We start from the raw sequence: 16,743 nt of genomic DNA on the forward strand, positions 1-16,743 counted from the left end.
CCGACCTCTGAATGTTTGTGTACGGGCTCTTGTTAAACCGTAGTAATGGCTTATATGACTTAAATAGATAACATTTAAAACTAGGCCACGGCGGTTTTGTGATACACAATCGACACGCAAATTTACGCAAGCCTCTAGTTTCCAAAGTTGACATAACTCGTGTTTGTGGTTAGACTTACGCTCTCTCATCAATTTCATGTTACTGAAAAAGTCCCTAGATATTATTTTCTAGTTTGTATTAACAAATCCAAGTATTAATATATATATTTTACAGGGTATGGAATATTTGTTCCACCCTACAGATGGCTGAAGATCATTATGTTGCTCCTTTAGAGAATTTCAGTTTCCTTGTTCTCTATCGTTCACTTTTATTACATTGACTCATTCGATGGTATCTGAAATGACTTCAGGATCGTTTCAGGCACCGAGACGCCACGAGTGAATATGAGTTTCCACCAACATGATGAAAAACAAGTAGATATTTATAGGAAGAGTAAACAGAGCTACTGAGAAGCATGAGGGCTGGTTGAGGTGTCGTTAATGCTCAGCATTGTCAGCTTTCAGTCATGAACCGTAGAGATGTTTGTTCCACTCAGTCATCAGTTCATGTGTCTGTAATAGAGAACAGAATGGAGTTGTTTTGGCTCACGATCCTTTCTGAGCACGAGAACTGTATTTTCATTCAAACTAAAGCTGCCGGCTCCACATTAAAAGGGCCGGTGGAAATTGTTTCGTAATGATTTATTTTCACGCCTTTGCATGGTGCGGAATCCCCGCGGCATTATAGGAAAGGGTTAACACTGACCTAGTTTCTGTGGCAACAGTGAGTGGTGCATGACATCACGGCTACAATTATAGCACAAGCGGCTGCGGCCATGTGACACGGCAGCATGTGCGGGTGTGTGTATAGGAAATCGGGGAAATTTTGAGCATGTGTGATAAAGACTGTTTAATGTAAAGGATCGTACAGGAAGTTGTTGTCGGTTTTGGGATTTAAAAGGCTCTTGAAGGTCTTGGGCACCTTTTTAAGGGTCTTATTGTTCAGATTTTCACAGTCAAAATACTGTATGTGAGAAATACCTCACTTTGACCTCGACTATATATCAAGAAAACACACACGGAAGCTCAGTTTGAGCTTATATTCTCTGGCATTTTGTACTGTATAGAGTATCGTTCTCTCTCCGTGGCTTTAACAGACATTAACAGTAACATTAACTGAGTCTCTGTCTAGATCTTCTCAGAATTCTTAGAAGTGGCATTTTGTTCTCTCTGATTTTAGGGGCCCTGCTTCCTGCTTCCTGCAGCTTAGCGTGTGCAGCTCGGTGCCTGTGTAAGGACAGGCTTGTTCACCGTGTCGTACTGTAGCGTGTCCCATATGACACGTTAATGCCTGAATATGTTTGACATACTGTAGTCTACACTAACGAAGAGCTCTGTATCAACAAGGCAACCACTTTTATTGCTCTCTCTAATACTCTCTCCACAAGGTAGCTTTCCTGAAACAATGATATAGGATTGTCACAAGATCCCAAACGATCTATCTCGTGTTCGAATTTTTATTGTGGACGAGAAAGCGACTTCTCTTTTGCGTGCCAAGACACTCGCTGCTGTACTTTTTGACCGTTGTTCAGCAGTTTGTGAGAGTCGGACGACGCCGGCGGCGTCTCATCTACGCTCAGATCAGAAGGTTTGAGTTTAGAACCTCTTTTACTTAGAACCTCTAGTATGTTTAGAACCTCTTGTATGTATGTATTTATGTATGTACTGTATGTATGTATGTATGTGTATGTATTTATCCCCAATGAGCAAGTCTGAGGTGACTCAGGTGACTGTGGGGAGGAAAAACTCCCTTAGATGGTAAAGGAAGAAACCTTGAGAGGAACCAGACTCAAAGGGGAACCTCATCCTCATGTGGGTGACACTGGGGGTGTGATTATAAATATACAGTCTGATAAATGTTGTATTGGTGTAAAAGATCACATGGAGTTCAGATCTCCTCTTTAGTATCACAGTGTCCAACTGGAGCTGGTAGATCTGTAGATGTCTCAGGATTCTTACAGAGTCGGCCTCATCTCAGTGGAGGTCCAGTACAGTAGAAAAAAAGAAGAGCAGTGCAGAGGGATTAACATATCTGCTGTTCATAAAAATGTGCAAGTCTAGTGTAATAGTGCACAATATAATGGGATGTGTTATGTGTGCGCCTGACTAAAGACATAAAGAGGCGGGACCTTATTAACACCTTCTGCACATGGTGCAGGTAACCACAGAAATTCTCAAGTTCATCGAGTTGGAAAACTATTGCGTACGGTGATCTGGCGTTCGCGGCGTAGATGCCGTGGCGGGTTTTACGTTACTGTCGTTTATCGTTTTCTCGGTTTGTTGTGTTGTGATGTGATGTGATGTGATTTGTAGTCCTGGACAAGTAACACACACACAATACAGCAGTCCACACTGCAACGGGATCCATAAAGTGTTTGCTGGCCCTTTAAATGCGGCTACGTCCGCCTGGAACATATGGGGAGCTAATCTTAGCCCGACTCCTGCGAGGAGGAATGAAAGAAAACCCTGGCAACACGCCACCATTCAGAGCTGGAACAAGATCATTTTCTCTCCTTTTTCTCCCCCTCTTTTCTCTGTTTAGGAATATTACAGTAGTCTCCTGCGATGACTTTGTGTTATTCCTTTTCTCACGCACTCTCTCATGTTTTAACCTTCATGTTTTGCTTTGCAAATTACATCTTGGTCTCAGATTTAAATCACCCAACAACGTGGTTGGTTTAAAAGGCACGTCGACTGTGTGTTTTACTGTGTGTTTGGTTCCTCCCTGTGCGTATGGACCCTTTTCGTTTCCCTCCCAGCATTATTGTTCCTCGAGATAGTTCTTGTGCTGGTTTATTCTCTCTGTTCCCCCTCGTGTGTCCCCTCTCCTCAAATTTCACCTGTTTTTTTTTTTTTTTTTTTGCTCTTTGTACAAAGAGCACTCACTTTAGCCTTTTATTCTTCGCAGGTCCACCCCCCCCTTCTGTCCCGCTGCCTTAGTGAGAAATGAAAATGGCTCCACCCTTCCCCCATCTTCTTCTCTTTCTCCATATGAGCGGTAGGAATATATGTGTACGGGGTGGGGTGGGGCGGGGTGGGGGGTGGCTCGAGAAGCTGAGCGTCGCGTGACGACTTACACGTGCCGGGTGTCAGACGGAGGCAAAAAGGCGACGCGCGGACGAATGTAGCAGGTCAGATGTACGGTGCGTCGGTACGACGGTCGAAACAAAAATGACGGAGTGACAAAAGTGCGAAAGTGCAAAAGGACAAAAAGAACGACTAAGACAAAGTGAGAGAGGGTGAAGGAGAGAAAAGATAAACAAACAAACGTCCATTCGGGACTAACTAACCGTCTCACTGACCCTAATCATTGTGCCTTTACTTGCAAATGGACGAATTGAACTCTTTTAAAAGACCCATTAAATTCTTATTCTTATCATCTATAATGTTTCTCAAAGCTTTGTTGTGTAAATGCGTAGTTTTGTGAATATTCATGTGTTCATCATCTCTTATCCCCAAGAAATAGTCTCCTGTTTATTTAGTTCCTCAGCAGTGTTTGAGAATTTGGAAATTGTTTAGATCAGTTAAGTCTATGTAGAAAGTTCCCCTAGAGGGGCAGGTAAAGTACCGTTTGGGACGGAACAATCCTTCATTCATCCTCAGCAATCACTTCATCCAGTTCAGGAGCATACTGTGGACACAGTGGATACTGAGGTCTGATCCCTTGACCACTGAGCACTAGGCAGGAAACTTCACCCTCAGATAAGATGCCAGTTCATGGAAAAGTAGAATCCACTCCCACATTTGCAAATTAGGCTAATTATCATAATCATCCAGTGGATTCATCTGGATGTGTTTTGGGAATATGGGATTCTCCACACAGAGTAACCTGAGGCCAGGATTACACTTGGATCCCTGAAGCTATGAAGCTGAAATGCTACTTATTTCCCCACCGTGCCATCTAGAGAAGGTTTTGAAGATTATCTCACGCTGATTATGTAACGGGGGGCACGGTGGCTTAGTGGTTAGCACGTTTGCCTCACACCTCCAGGGTTTGGGGTTCGATTCCCGCCTCCACCTTGTGTGTGTGGAGTTTGCATGTTCTCCCCGTGCCTCGGGGGTTTCCTCTGGGTACTCCTGTTTCCTCCCCCGGTCCAAAGACATGCATGGTAGGTTGATTGGCATCTCTGGAAAATTGTCCGTAGTGTGTGATTGTGTGAGTGAATGAGAGTGTGTGTGTGTGCCCTGTGATGGGTTGGCACTCCGTCCAGGGTGTATCCTGCCTTGATGCCCGATGACACCTGAGATAGGCACAGGCTCCCCGTGACCCGAGGTAGTTCGGATAATCGGTAGAAAATGAATAAATGAATGAATGATTATGTGACGGTATAAAAGAAAACAAACAAACAAACAAACAAGATCCAAAAAACAAACTGTGCCAATAATCGTATTCCATAATCAGCTATCTGCACCTTCAAGGATTTCTGACTAACTCCAGTGATGTTACTGAACTCATGCGTGATTGGGATACTTAAATATTTTGAGTTCCATTACCTCCAAGGCGTGGCCTAATGGTTAGAGAGTCTGACTCCTAACCCTAAGGTTGTGGGTTCGAGTCTCGGGCCAGCAATACCACGACTGAGGTGCCCTTGAGCAAGGCACCGAACCCCCCCAACTGCTCCCCGGGCGCCGCAGCATAAATGGCTGCCCACTGCTCCGGGTGTGTGTTCACGGTGTGTGTGTGTTCACTGCTGTGTGTGTGTGTGTGCACTTTGGATGGGTTAAATGCAGAGAACAAATTCTGAGTACGGGTCACCGTACTTAGCATTATGTCAGTCACGTCACTATACTTCACTATACTTCCAGTAGCTCCAGGGCAAAACTAAAGAAGCCAACATAAGATGGTAAACATGTTTTGGCTGATTAACAGTTGTGGAAAATTCCATAAATATGGGCAGAACCTACATCATTTTAAGTTCTACATTACTGAATCACATGTTAATGAGCTGAAGTACAGTATATGTAATGTGTTAATTAAGTTTTTAACTTAACTGACACTTATGACTCACAGTAGATTAATAAACCATCTCTATGGCATACAGGTGCTGTTAAATGAGACGTTCATAGTTTTGTGTGTGAGAGAGACTTTGTATGTGTGTGTAGGTTTGCCTGAGGGTGGATGTCTGTGTGTGTGTGTGTGTGTGTGTGGGGGAGAGATGGAGAGATGAGTAAGGTTGATGACTCAGACATGACTGTTTAACTGAAACAGAAAGACAGATTTGAAGCTAAAATTCATCAACGTGCTTCAGAGATGAGACCGGACAACACAATGCTGCTACTCAAGGTCAGTCTCTAAGGTCTTCACTCTTCTGTATTGTACTGTACCTTGTGTGAGGACACTAATGCTAATGAGCATCAGAGACGTTTATGCGCTACGGATATAACATAAATACCTTTATATGGTTAATCATTGATTGATTGTGTTGTTGTTGGAAAAAGAGACATGAAGAAAAGATTCTGAATGTTCTGGATTTAGATATTTCTAAAAATGGTCACAGATTACTATAGAAATATGAAATGCTCTTTATCTAGGTCTCAAAGGAAGTGTGTGTAAGAATGTTTACAAGTATATAGTGTTGTACGGTTGTTAAATCTGCACGATCAGGGTCACAGATTAAATAGTACGTGAACCCTTAAATGTAGTGAATTCTGGACGGCTCTTTTTTGGTTAGAACCTAAAATAAATGCCTTTTGCAGCTGGTATTCAGTCTTGTTAAAGTAGGCACTGTTTGTTATCATCTATTCATCTAGCAATCTATCAATCCATTTTAACAAAACCCCCAGGGTTTGGGGTTCGATTCCCGCCTCCACCTTGTGTGTGTGGAGTTTGCATGTTCTCCTCGTGCCTCGGGGGTTTCCTCCGGGTACTCTGGTTTCCTCCCCCGGTCCAAAGACATGCATGGTAGGTTGATTGGCATGGTAGTGTGTGATTGTGTGAGTGAATGAGAGTGTGTGTGTGCCCTGTGATGGGTTGGCACTCCGTCCAGGGTGTATCCTGCCTTGATGCCCGATGACGCCTGAGATAGGCACAGGCTCCCCGTGAGCCGAGGTAGTTCGGATAAGCGGTAGAAGATGAATGAGAGTGAGTGAGTGGATGTTCTGTGTGAACCTTTCGAACTTGGAAGTTTTATTCAGGGATTCTCAAATATAGACATGTAAAGTCAGCCTATTAGACCATGCCTACTTAGGCCAGTTCACTGGTACAGACTTTGACATATGTTGTTTGATGTATTATAACACATATTATAACACATATATTGTATAATGTATTATAACACATATTATAACACATATATTGTATAATGTATTATAACACATATTATAACACATATTATAACACATATATTGTATAATGTATTATAACACATAACACATATTATAACACATATTGTATAATGTATTATAACACATATTATAACACATATATTGTATAATGTATTATAACACATAACACATATTGTATAATGTATTGTAACACATATTATAACACATACATTGTATAATGTATTATAACATATTATAACACATATATTGTATGATGTATTATAACACATATTATAACACATATATTGTATAATGTATTATAACACATATTATAACACATTATAACACATACATTGTATAATGTATTATAACACATATATTGTATAATGTATTATAACACATATTATAACACATTATAACACATATATTGTATGATGTATTATAACACATATTATAACACATATATTGTATAATGTATTATAACACATATTATAACACATATTATAACACATATATTGTATAATGTATTATAACATAACATATTATAACACATATTGTATAATGTATTATAACACATATTATAACACATAACACATACATTGTATAATGTATTATAACAGATATTATAACACATATATTGTATAATGTATTATAACACATATTATAACACATATTATAACACATATATTGTATAATGTATTATAACACATATTATAACACATATTATAACACATATATTGTATAATGTATTATAACACAACACATTATAACACATACATTGTATAATGTATTATAACACATATTATAACACATATATTGTATAATGTATTATAACACATATTATAACACATATTATAACACATATTATAACACATATATTGTATAATGTATTATAACACATATTATAACACATATATTGTATAACGTACATTTGCTTGTGTGTGCATACATCCAAGTATAATTCCGAAGATGTACGGTAGAATTCACAAAAAGTATTCACACCCTACACCCACTGAACTTTTTCACATTTTGACACGTTACAACCACAAACAGCCCCACTGAGGCAATACTTTGTAGAAGCACCTTTCGCTGCAAAATAGCTCAAGCTCAGTCAGATGGCGAGTGTCTGTGAACAGCAATTTTCACGTCTTGCCACAGATTCTCAACTGAATTTAGGTCTGGACTTTGACTGGGCCGTTCTAACGCATGAATATGCTTTGATCTAAACCACGCCATTGTAGCTCTGGCTGTATGTTTAGGGTCATTGTCTTGCTGGAAGGTGAAGCTTCCCTGTCCCTGCTGAAGAAAAGCATCCCCACAACATGATGCTGCCACCACCATGTATCACGGTGGGGATGGTGTGTTCAGCCCCTTGTCGCAAACTATTGTCGTATAGCTTTCTTTCAACAATGGCTTTCTTCTTGCCGCTCTTCCATAAAGACCAGATTTGTGCACGACTAATAGTCGTCCTGTGGACAGATTGTCCCACCTGAGCTGTGGATCTCTGCAGCTCCTCCAGAGTTACCACGGCCTCTTGGCTGCTTCTCTGATTAATGCTCTCCTCGCACGGCCTGTCAGTTTAGGTCTACGTCCGTGTCTTGGTAGGCTTGCAGTCGTGCCGTACTCTTTCCATTTCCGGATGATGGATCGTACATCATGCTCCGTGAGATGTTCGAGGCTTGGGATATTAATTTATAACCGTAAACCTGCTTTAAACTTCTCCACAACTTTATCCCTGATCTGTCTGGTGTGTTCTTTGGTCTTCATGAAGCTGTTGGTTTACTAATGTTCTCTAACAAACTTCTGAGGGCTTCACAGAACAGCTTTATACTGAGATTAAATTACACACAGGTGACTCTTTACTCATTAGGTGACTTCTGAAGGCAGTTGGTTTCACTGGATGTTAGTTAGGGGTATCAGAGTAAAGGGGGATGAATACAAATGCACACCAGACTTTTCAGATATTTATTTGTAAAAAAAAAAAAAAATTGGACACCATTTATAATTTTCATTCCACTTCACAATTACGTGGCACTTTATTTCAGTCTATGTCATAAAATCCCAATAAAATACATTTTTCTTTGTGGTTGTGACGTGTCAAAATGTGGAAAAGTTCAGCGGGTGCGATTTTGCGAGGCACCGTACAGTACGATACCGGCGTCTTGTGACCCGAGGTTACGCGGCTAGCTTGTTGGTGTCTCATGATTTAAAGTGATGTTCTATCCTTTATCTATGTTTTAAACTTATTTTCTGACTTGTTTGCAGTGCAGGTAGAAATTCTTAGATTATTTCTTTTCCTGTTGGCAATAAAAATCAGTACAAAGCTTAAAGAACTGATTAGAAACTACAGCTTTAAATGTCGGTATAATCATTTTATATAATCAGTTAGAGAAACACATTCCAATCTTGTGCCTTAAATAAAAGCATTCTGACTGTTAGTCAGTGTGCTGTTACTCGGTTTAATGTCACCCGTTCATACTTACGTTGCGTTGCGTTCTCTAAATGTGTTGACTGTTACTGCTCTTGTTTGGAGGAAACACAAATGTCACTTCTACTTTTTTTTTTTTGAGGAAGTTACAGGACTTTCTGTGTTCTCTTGACATAAACTTTCCATAAACTTAAGGCCGATGTTTTTGTTTCACATTGTCTTGTATTCATGGTTACTCATGTAGAGTTACTCATGTACTCATGTAGATCCAAAACACTTGACATAGTTAAGAAGGAACCTTGTAGAGACTGTATTTTTGAAGAAACAATTAATATATATATTTATATTTCCAGTTGTTTTCTTTTCTTTTTCTGTTTACAGTTTCTACCAGCATTAGACCATCTCTACTGATGTTACTGCACTAAATAGTTTGAACATTCAGTATTCACATACAGTACGTACGCCGGTCGGTCGGCGCTGTTTCTGTTTACTGTTTATTGTCTTTTGTGTATTGCATTTTTTGTACTTTTTGTGTTGTCTTGTAACTTTGTGTCTGCACTGTCTCTTGTCCTGCACTGTCTTTTGTCCTGCACTGTCTTTTGTCCTGCACTGTCTTGTCTGTCTTGTTTGTCTTGTTCTGCACTGTTTGCACCAGGATGCACAGTTGCACTTTATGTGGCAAAGACTACAAACATGTCGTTATAGCCCTGTCTTGTTTTATGTAGCACCTTGATCCTGGAGAAACATCGTCTCATTTCACTGCGTACTGCAACAGCTTTATATGGTTGAAATGACAATAAAACTTGACTTGACTTGACTTGACTTTCTCTTGTCTTGTTTGACAGGATCAGCAAGACAAGTGAGTTATTCACGAATGACCCTAATCCATGCCTTCAGATCACTGTTTAGCATCTCCTAAAGCATTTTATCTGGCTTTCACATATCTTTTGTGAAAATGTCTGATTTTTGAAATGAACTATTTGAGAATTTGGCAATTGGTTTTGTCCAAAGGAAGTTGAGGAACTGAGGCAGAGATGTATGACTGGTCATAATATAATATGACCTTGGCCAAGGACACAATATAGAACTATAACTTGGGCTCTCTTACCGTCGGTGGAATTGCCACTTGTGATAGGGGGTTGTACAAAATATTAACATCAGGGGTGCCAATAATTGTGGGACACATGATTTCAAGTTTTTTTTTTTTTTTTCTAAATGTGTGATTTTTATTTATTTTTTTTTACCACCAAAATAACGTACTTAAATGAAAGGTTGGATTTTTATTTATTTTTTTTGCATTTGGGTTCTATGTTGTTTAATAAAAAAGGAATTTTTAGAAGTCCACGACCACATCTTAAACAGGGGTGCCAATAATTGTGGAGGGCACTGTATTGTGTTATACAGTATTATTAGAACCTGGGTTGGCTTCGCTGGATCTTTGCTGACGTTTGGAAATAAAGCGCAGACGCTTGAGATCGACGTATTAGACGGGATGATTACGTCATATGCGGTCAGTGCGTTGCATAGATTTCAGTATTCAGTTTAAATTCTGAGGCGTATCCCGTTACACTATTGGTTTAGAACATCTGGGTCGTGCCTTTGGTTAGAACATTCGATTGAAGCGTTATACTGGAGTACTGACTCACAGTATGGGAGGTTTAGTTTGGAGCACCGGATGCTGAATTTAGCATCAGATTTATATGATGTACATCATATGAAGAACTTGCATTATCCTTTGTATACGTTCTGGTCACAAGCTTAAGAAAGGTGAACGTTGCCATCTGGATCTCCAAATTCCCTTTCTTTAAATCCTTCGATTTTTTTGGCCTTCGTGACAAACGATTTGTGGCTAATTGTGCACGAACGTTTGGTTTTCAGTGCTATATTTTTGTGAATATTCTTTCTGTTCTGCAGATAGAATTCACTATGCACTATAAAAGGAGTACGGTGTCACCAGCAAGAGATTAAAAAGGTTAAGGAGCGAGTAATCCGACCGGTGGGTGGGTGATTGGTTGAATAAACGTTCTTGTGCATGTATGAGGTGGGGTAGACCTTCGCGTCGTGCGGTACGACACATCTGTGTACCCTACTTGTGCCCGCTTTGGGGTGGGAGGGGTGGGATTTTGATGATGTAACAGTGATGTCATTCTCACTCACTCTCTTTGCTTGTACTCTCACGCCTCACCCACTTACCCACCGCCAGTGACTGAGCAGTTTTACTTCCGCCCATATGTGTGCGTGTGTGTGTGTGTGTGTGTGTGTGTGTGTGCGTGCATTTTTTGAGTTGTCTTGCCTCTGCTGTATACAAGCCAGTGGCGACCTTGCTGATTGGAGTGACTGGACTGGAGAGTGAAAGAGCAAGACGGAGTCTCTCCGTCCGTCTGATTCGGAACTGTAGACAAGCAAAAAAAAAAAAAAAGCAAGTGCATCAGGAAAATAATGAAAATGGTGAGAGGCTGCTTAGGGATAAGAAGATAATAGTGAGAGGGTTTTTTGCGTATAATCCAATTCGAGAAATTGGCTATCATTTGTGACTGATGAATCCGTGCAATCCGTTCTTCTTCGGAGACATCGGTTTATAGAGACGCTAAGACTCAGCTAGCGATCGAGGGAGAGAGCAAATTTGCAAAAGATATCCAAACCAATAAAGGAGAAAAGAGTCGATCTGCTATGGACAGGCAGTTAGCTGGTGGAGAAACGAGAGAGGGGAAGATTTTACCCTGTGAAAGTAGAAACATGATGAGCACTAAGCAGGGAATGTGATTTTGAGAGCAGGATGAACAGATTACATGTTTTTCCACATTGTGGACTTCTCTTCTCTGGAGTCCTGCATCGCTCCGTCATCTTTTTTGTTTTTTTTTTCTCCCTCCTTTGTTTCATGTTGGAAGAAACGCGATTCGGGGGCAAACGTGAACGATCTATTTTATGCATGAGGGTATTTATTTTTATATATGTTCTTCATCCTGTTCTGCTTTTTTTTTCTTCTTTATTCTCTTGTTATTTTGTGGTTCCAGTTTCATCATCGCTCCGTCCCCTGCGTATCTCACGCATCGGGCCGATCTCAAACGTCTTCATACACAATTTATCAAACTAAACATGCGTACGAAGGTTTTCGTACGTCTGCTCCTGCTTTGGGTGGATGACCTTTAAATGATTTGTTTACAGTTCTTATGCTAGCAAAACAAAGTTGGATACAAAAAGAAGACACGATAAAAAGATATGATGAGAAATACGCAGCGAATCTTTGAGAGCAAAGCGTATTAGTGAAGAGCGAGCGTTGAAAGCCGCTCTATACGACGCAAGAGAATATAAAAATATGCATCGACGTGTACAGTGAATAAAGGGAAAGGTTCGAGCCACTCGATTGGGTTAAGAGTTATTCTGTATTATTTGTAGCTGATAACAGCTGCTTGCGCTTGGAGCCAGCATGAAGATTGAACAGCTGCAGCCTCCATGTTGTTGAGCAGTTCGAGATTCAGCTGCAAAACAAACTTCAAAATATCAAAAGCACGACTTGTTCTTTCGGTTTCGTCTTCTTTCAGGGAAGCGGATGTAAAAATGGTGCTCATATGAGAGCACATCTCATTCTGTCTCTTGTCTGTCCGCTGCGGCTGCCACTAGCATTCGTCCCCCCGTTCACGGCGCTCTCCTCCATTCCATAGTACGTGCCCAATGTGAATCAGATAATGGCCTCTCTCGCACTGCGCAAGCTGAAAAAAGGAGGGGGAGGAGAAAAAGGAGGAAGAAAGAGTGAGGGAGAAAAGAGAGGGAGGGAGAGCAGAGTGATAGAGTAACAACACACACAGAGAGAGAGAGAGAGAGAGAGAGAGAGAAAGAGAGAGGAGGGGTTTAAGACGAAGCAGACCGTGAACGAGAAAAAGGGAATACAGAGAAAGGGACGAGAGGAGCGGAGAGGAGCGGAGAGACATAATGTGAGAAGAAAAAGGGGAGAGAGGGATTGCAGCAGCAGTGGTGGCTGGAGGAAGAGAGATCGAGAGAACAAGCGTGTGTGGGGGAGGTGTGCGTGTTTGCACGTGCGTGTGCATGCCGCACCGAGACAGAGAGGGAAAAACGAGAAAACGAGAAAGGAAGAAAAGATTCACTAGCAGCTACCTCCCATGCGCTTTCCTGTCTACTCCACCGTCCATTGTCTCTGCGTCTGCTCTATCAGGACCCGTACGCCCACGATGTAAGTACACCTCTGACTTATTTTATTCAGCTGTCTTTTCTGAAATCGCCCTCGTATATTATTGTCCTGATGGCACCAGCCTGTGTGTTATGCGTTTGTGTGTGTCTTTATCCGTGTGGATATGTGTCCAGCTGTCTGCTCTCAGGCGCCCCCCCCCCTGCACTCCTCCTCCATGCCGGTCTCCTTTCTGCTTTGTGCTGTCATACTCTCTGGGCATCTGGTGTGCGTTCGCTTGCACACGTATAGCTGTGTGTGTGTAGAGACCAATGATATGGCTCTATGCCAGAAGCTGGTCTTCGTCACAGTGCATTTAAAGGGCTCTCTATGATACACAAACACGTGTGTCAGAGAAAACTAGTCGGGCAGCACATTCTGGTTGGGTGTGTTATTGTTTTGGCATCATAAAACTGTGGGAGTGGAAGAACTACAAAATTTTTTTGCTTTTATCAGGTGTTAGGTGTCTGCGTTAGGTGTCCGTGTCCTTATAAAGGTGAACGTAAAGGAACGGCACGTTTATGGTAGCTATTTATCGTTATTACCTGCTGATGGCGTGCCGATGAACTCAAAACAAAAACAAACAAACAAAAAAAAAACACAATACACTCACACAAATAAAGTTGGTAACTTTGAAATCACCAAACTTGGCACTTTAGGACTAGTTCGGAAACCTGGTGGTGGCTTTTAGCTCATAGTATTTTGGCAAAGGTTCGGTATACTTGATCAGGAAATTAACATCGGATTTCAAAACTATTTACACACTAACTATTAGCAGGTTTGAGTTATCTAATGTTTCGATCTTTTTTTTATATATATTTTTTGCAGACTGTTTCAGTGGCGGGTTCAGTGGATGGCCCCAGCAGAAGTGGCCAGATGGAAATTGACCATGGATGCCTGGACAAAGGCGTATTGAACCAGGCGCTGTCCAATGGGCTCAATCAGCATGGAGAAGAAATAAATAGTCTTGAAGGTGCAACTTTGGCAAAGCTTAGCCACCAGAACCAGGAGACATTAACATGTCTTCCCCAGTCACAGGGATGGGGACCTGGGAATCTGAAAGTATCCTCTACCCCTCAGCAGCAGGAAGCAGGCTGGAGTGACCAGAGCACAAGTAGCTTGGGGGACAGCGTAGACATGGAGAATGCTAGAACTCTGGTGGCCTTCTCAGCTAGTGCAGGTTCCTTACCCCCTTGCAGTGTTCCTCAACCTACTCATAACCCTAATACACAGCTGTATGAGAAATTCAACCGGGAAATGGCCAATCGAAGGGATGACAATAAGCAAAAAACATGGATTGGTGATGATCAGCACTGCACTTCAGAGGATCTGAACACCCTCCAGATGGCTTTAAATCAAGCCCGTCATGGTCACAAACCGCCAAACTGTGACTGCGATGGACCTGACTGTCCTGATTACCTTGAATGGCTGGAAAAGAAGATCAAAATGGCAGGCAATGGCCAGGAAAAAGGTCTTTGCAAGTTATCTGGTGCTTCTCAGACAGAACAACAACACTATCAGTCTCAGCCACAACCTCAACCAAATGGTGCAAACAACACTTGTGGGTCAGAACCACAATCACAGAACTCTGTTAACCAGCCTCCTGCCCCAAGACCTTATTGCCCTCTACCACCTATTCCCTGTTCTCCAAGTGTGCTATCCATTGCTAAAGAGAGGAATGTCAGTCTACAGACAGCTATTGCCATTGAGGCCCTGACCCAACTATCTGGCACTAGTGGGCCTGTGGGAGAGTCAACATTTGGAAACTCCAACCATGCTTCAGTTCAGCCCCCATCTCAAACCCAAGATGCGCTGCGATTAACTGCTTCTTCACCTGGATCCCTTTCATCATTGCCTGCTTCCACTGTACCCCAATCTTTCTCATCTGGGCATTTTACTCAACAAAATTCTGCTTCATGGGAGCAACACAGCCTTGAGTCACAGGGTCCCGCACATCAATCCTCCCAATACAGGCCCTCCAACTCCCCTTTTTCAATCTCACACCCATCAACCCCAAGTCCATCACCTCACCACTGGCAACAGAGCACTGGAGCAAGCTGTGAGAAAAGCTCTCCTAGGAATCCATGGATGTTAAAATCTGAAAATCAGGCTTGTTTTCCACACCCTTCCCATGGCAGCAGTGACCCAATGTCTGAATTGAAACAGCTTCTAGGAGACAGAAGTGGAAAGTACAATAGTACTACCTTCAAGTTTCCCGCCCCACCTCAAAATCTGAAGGACAACCTAGTGATGCCTCATGTCAAACCAGAGGTCAACAATAGGGACTTTCCAGTTGATGGAATGCTAAATAGTCAGCAGCAGTTTCAAAGCCAGCAGATTTCTCAGTCTATTAGAAACTCAACTCAGGCAGCACTGCAACAGCACCTTCATCATAAACGTAACCTCTTTTCTGGTCATCAAACTTTCGATATGCGAGCACCAATGACATGCCAGACTCTCCGCAAATGGTGGCCACAGTCTACACCGGAGAGTGCTCTAACTATCAAGCAGGAACCCAGAGAACCCAAGAAGAAAAAGAACACACACAGTTCTCCTCATCTTAAGCAGCCTATGGGTGGACTGCTTGGTCCATTGGGCACACCTCTTCCTAAACCTAAACAGATTATCATTAAAAAGCCCAAGCAAAAAGCTTCTCAGCCTCTCTTTCTCCCACAGATTCAGATTGCAATACAGAAGCCAAGCATGTCTGTGAGTATACCATCCCAACCTACACCATCTCTAAATGTCATGGAAGATGTACTTCCTCCCTGTCTACCCCCATATAACTCCTCTCAGGTGGTAGTGAGCCAGGCAGCTCCTGCCCAATCTCAGGAATCAGTTTTAAACAGCAGTAGTACTCCCATCTCTGGAAACACCCCCCTAAATTCCAGCCCTCATAATGTCCCTGTGCCCCCTAGCCAGGAAGAACTGACTAGCTCAGAACCCACCATAGTAGCTGAGGGCACCCTGGCTGCCACCACTTCCACAAATCAGACTGCCACATCTCAGTCCACTCCACCTTTATGTGGCCTCAGTTCCTTAGATCCAAAATTCGAGGAACTTATTCGTCAGTTTGAGGAAGAATTTGGGGACACATCTACCACTGTCACAGATGCTCCAGAGCAAGGCTTTGCTCCTTATGTAGTAACTGAGTCACATCCAAATCAGGACAACTCAGGACAAGCCAGACCCCAGTCACCAGACCTAGAAAAACTCAACAAGGTTCTGGTCCCAACAAATGAGCCTGAACCCAATCTGAAGCCGGCTGAGAGAGAGAATTCAGAGACATCCATGTCCTCCAACCAGCTTTCTGCCATCAAACAAGAAGATGAAGAGTGTGAAGTAGATGTTAAGCCCTCAGATCAGCTACTGGCTCTGGCAACAGAAGCGTATCTGCAGCAACAACATCACAAAATCCTTGTAAACCCCTTCACAACAGCCTGCTCTCCCCCGACCAAACGCATGAAGATTGAATCATCTGGCGGTGTAACGGTGCTTTCCACCACTGCCAATTTCTCCACTGCAGGGGAGAATCTAGATACACCCACAAAAGAGAGTTTTCCCTCATCCCCTTCACTAAAAGGTTTTTTGGAATCTCCGCTACACTACTTAGATACCCCAACCAAGAGTCTTCTGGATACACCTGTAAAGAATTCTCAAGCAGACTTCCCCATCTGTGACTGTGTGGGTGAGTATCCTAGATCCTGGGCTTCTTGGCTTCATTCAGCCATTTCACATCATGGTTCTGTCACATTTTGCAGGTCTTAAT

The 16,743-nt window shown here is 42.2% G+C and overlaps 1 protein-coding gene across 4 annotated transcripts in view; it reads left to right on the forward strand.

The window, feature by feature from the left end:
• tet3 (tet methylcytosine dioxygenase 3) overlaps window positions 1-16,743 on the forward strand; it is a 44,514-nt gene that overhangs the window by 13,924 nt on the left and 13,847 nt on the right. For 3 of the 4 annotated variants that reach the window (XM_060884325.1, XM_060884322.1, XM_060884324.1), the window contains exon 3: window positions 13,803-16,662. In XM_060884325.1, the coding sequence (XP_060740308.1) occupies window positions 13,803-16,662 (2,860 nt within the window). Of the gene's footprint in view, window positions 1-12,519; window positions 12,981-13,802; window positions 16,663-16,743 lie in introns of those variants that run through there. The other variant, XM_060884323.1, reaches the window with a different exon arrangement.

The sequence above is a fragment of the Tachysurus vachellii genome, chromosome 12 (genome assembly GCF_030014155.1).
Source record: "Tachysurus vachellii isolate PV-2020 chromosome 12, HZAU_Pvac_v1, whole genome shotgun sequence".
In the NCBI taxonomy this organism is placed as follows: Eukaryota; Metazoa; Chordata; class Actinopteri; order Siluriformes; family Bagridae; genus Tachysurus; species Tachysurus vachellii.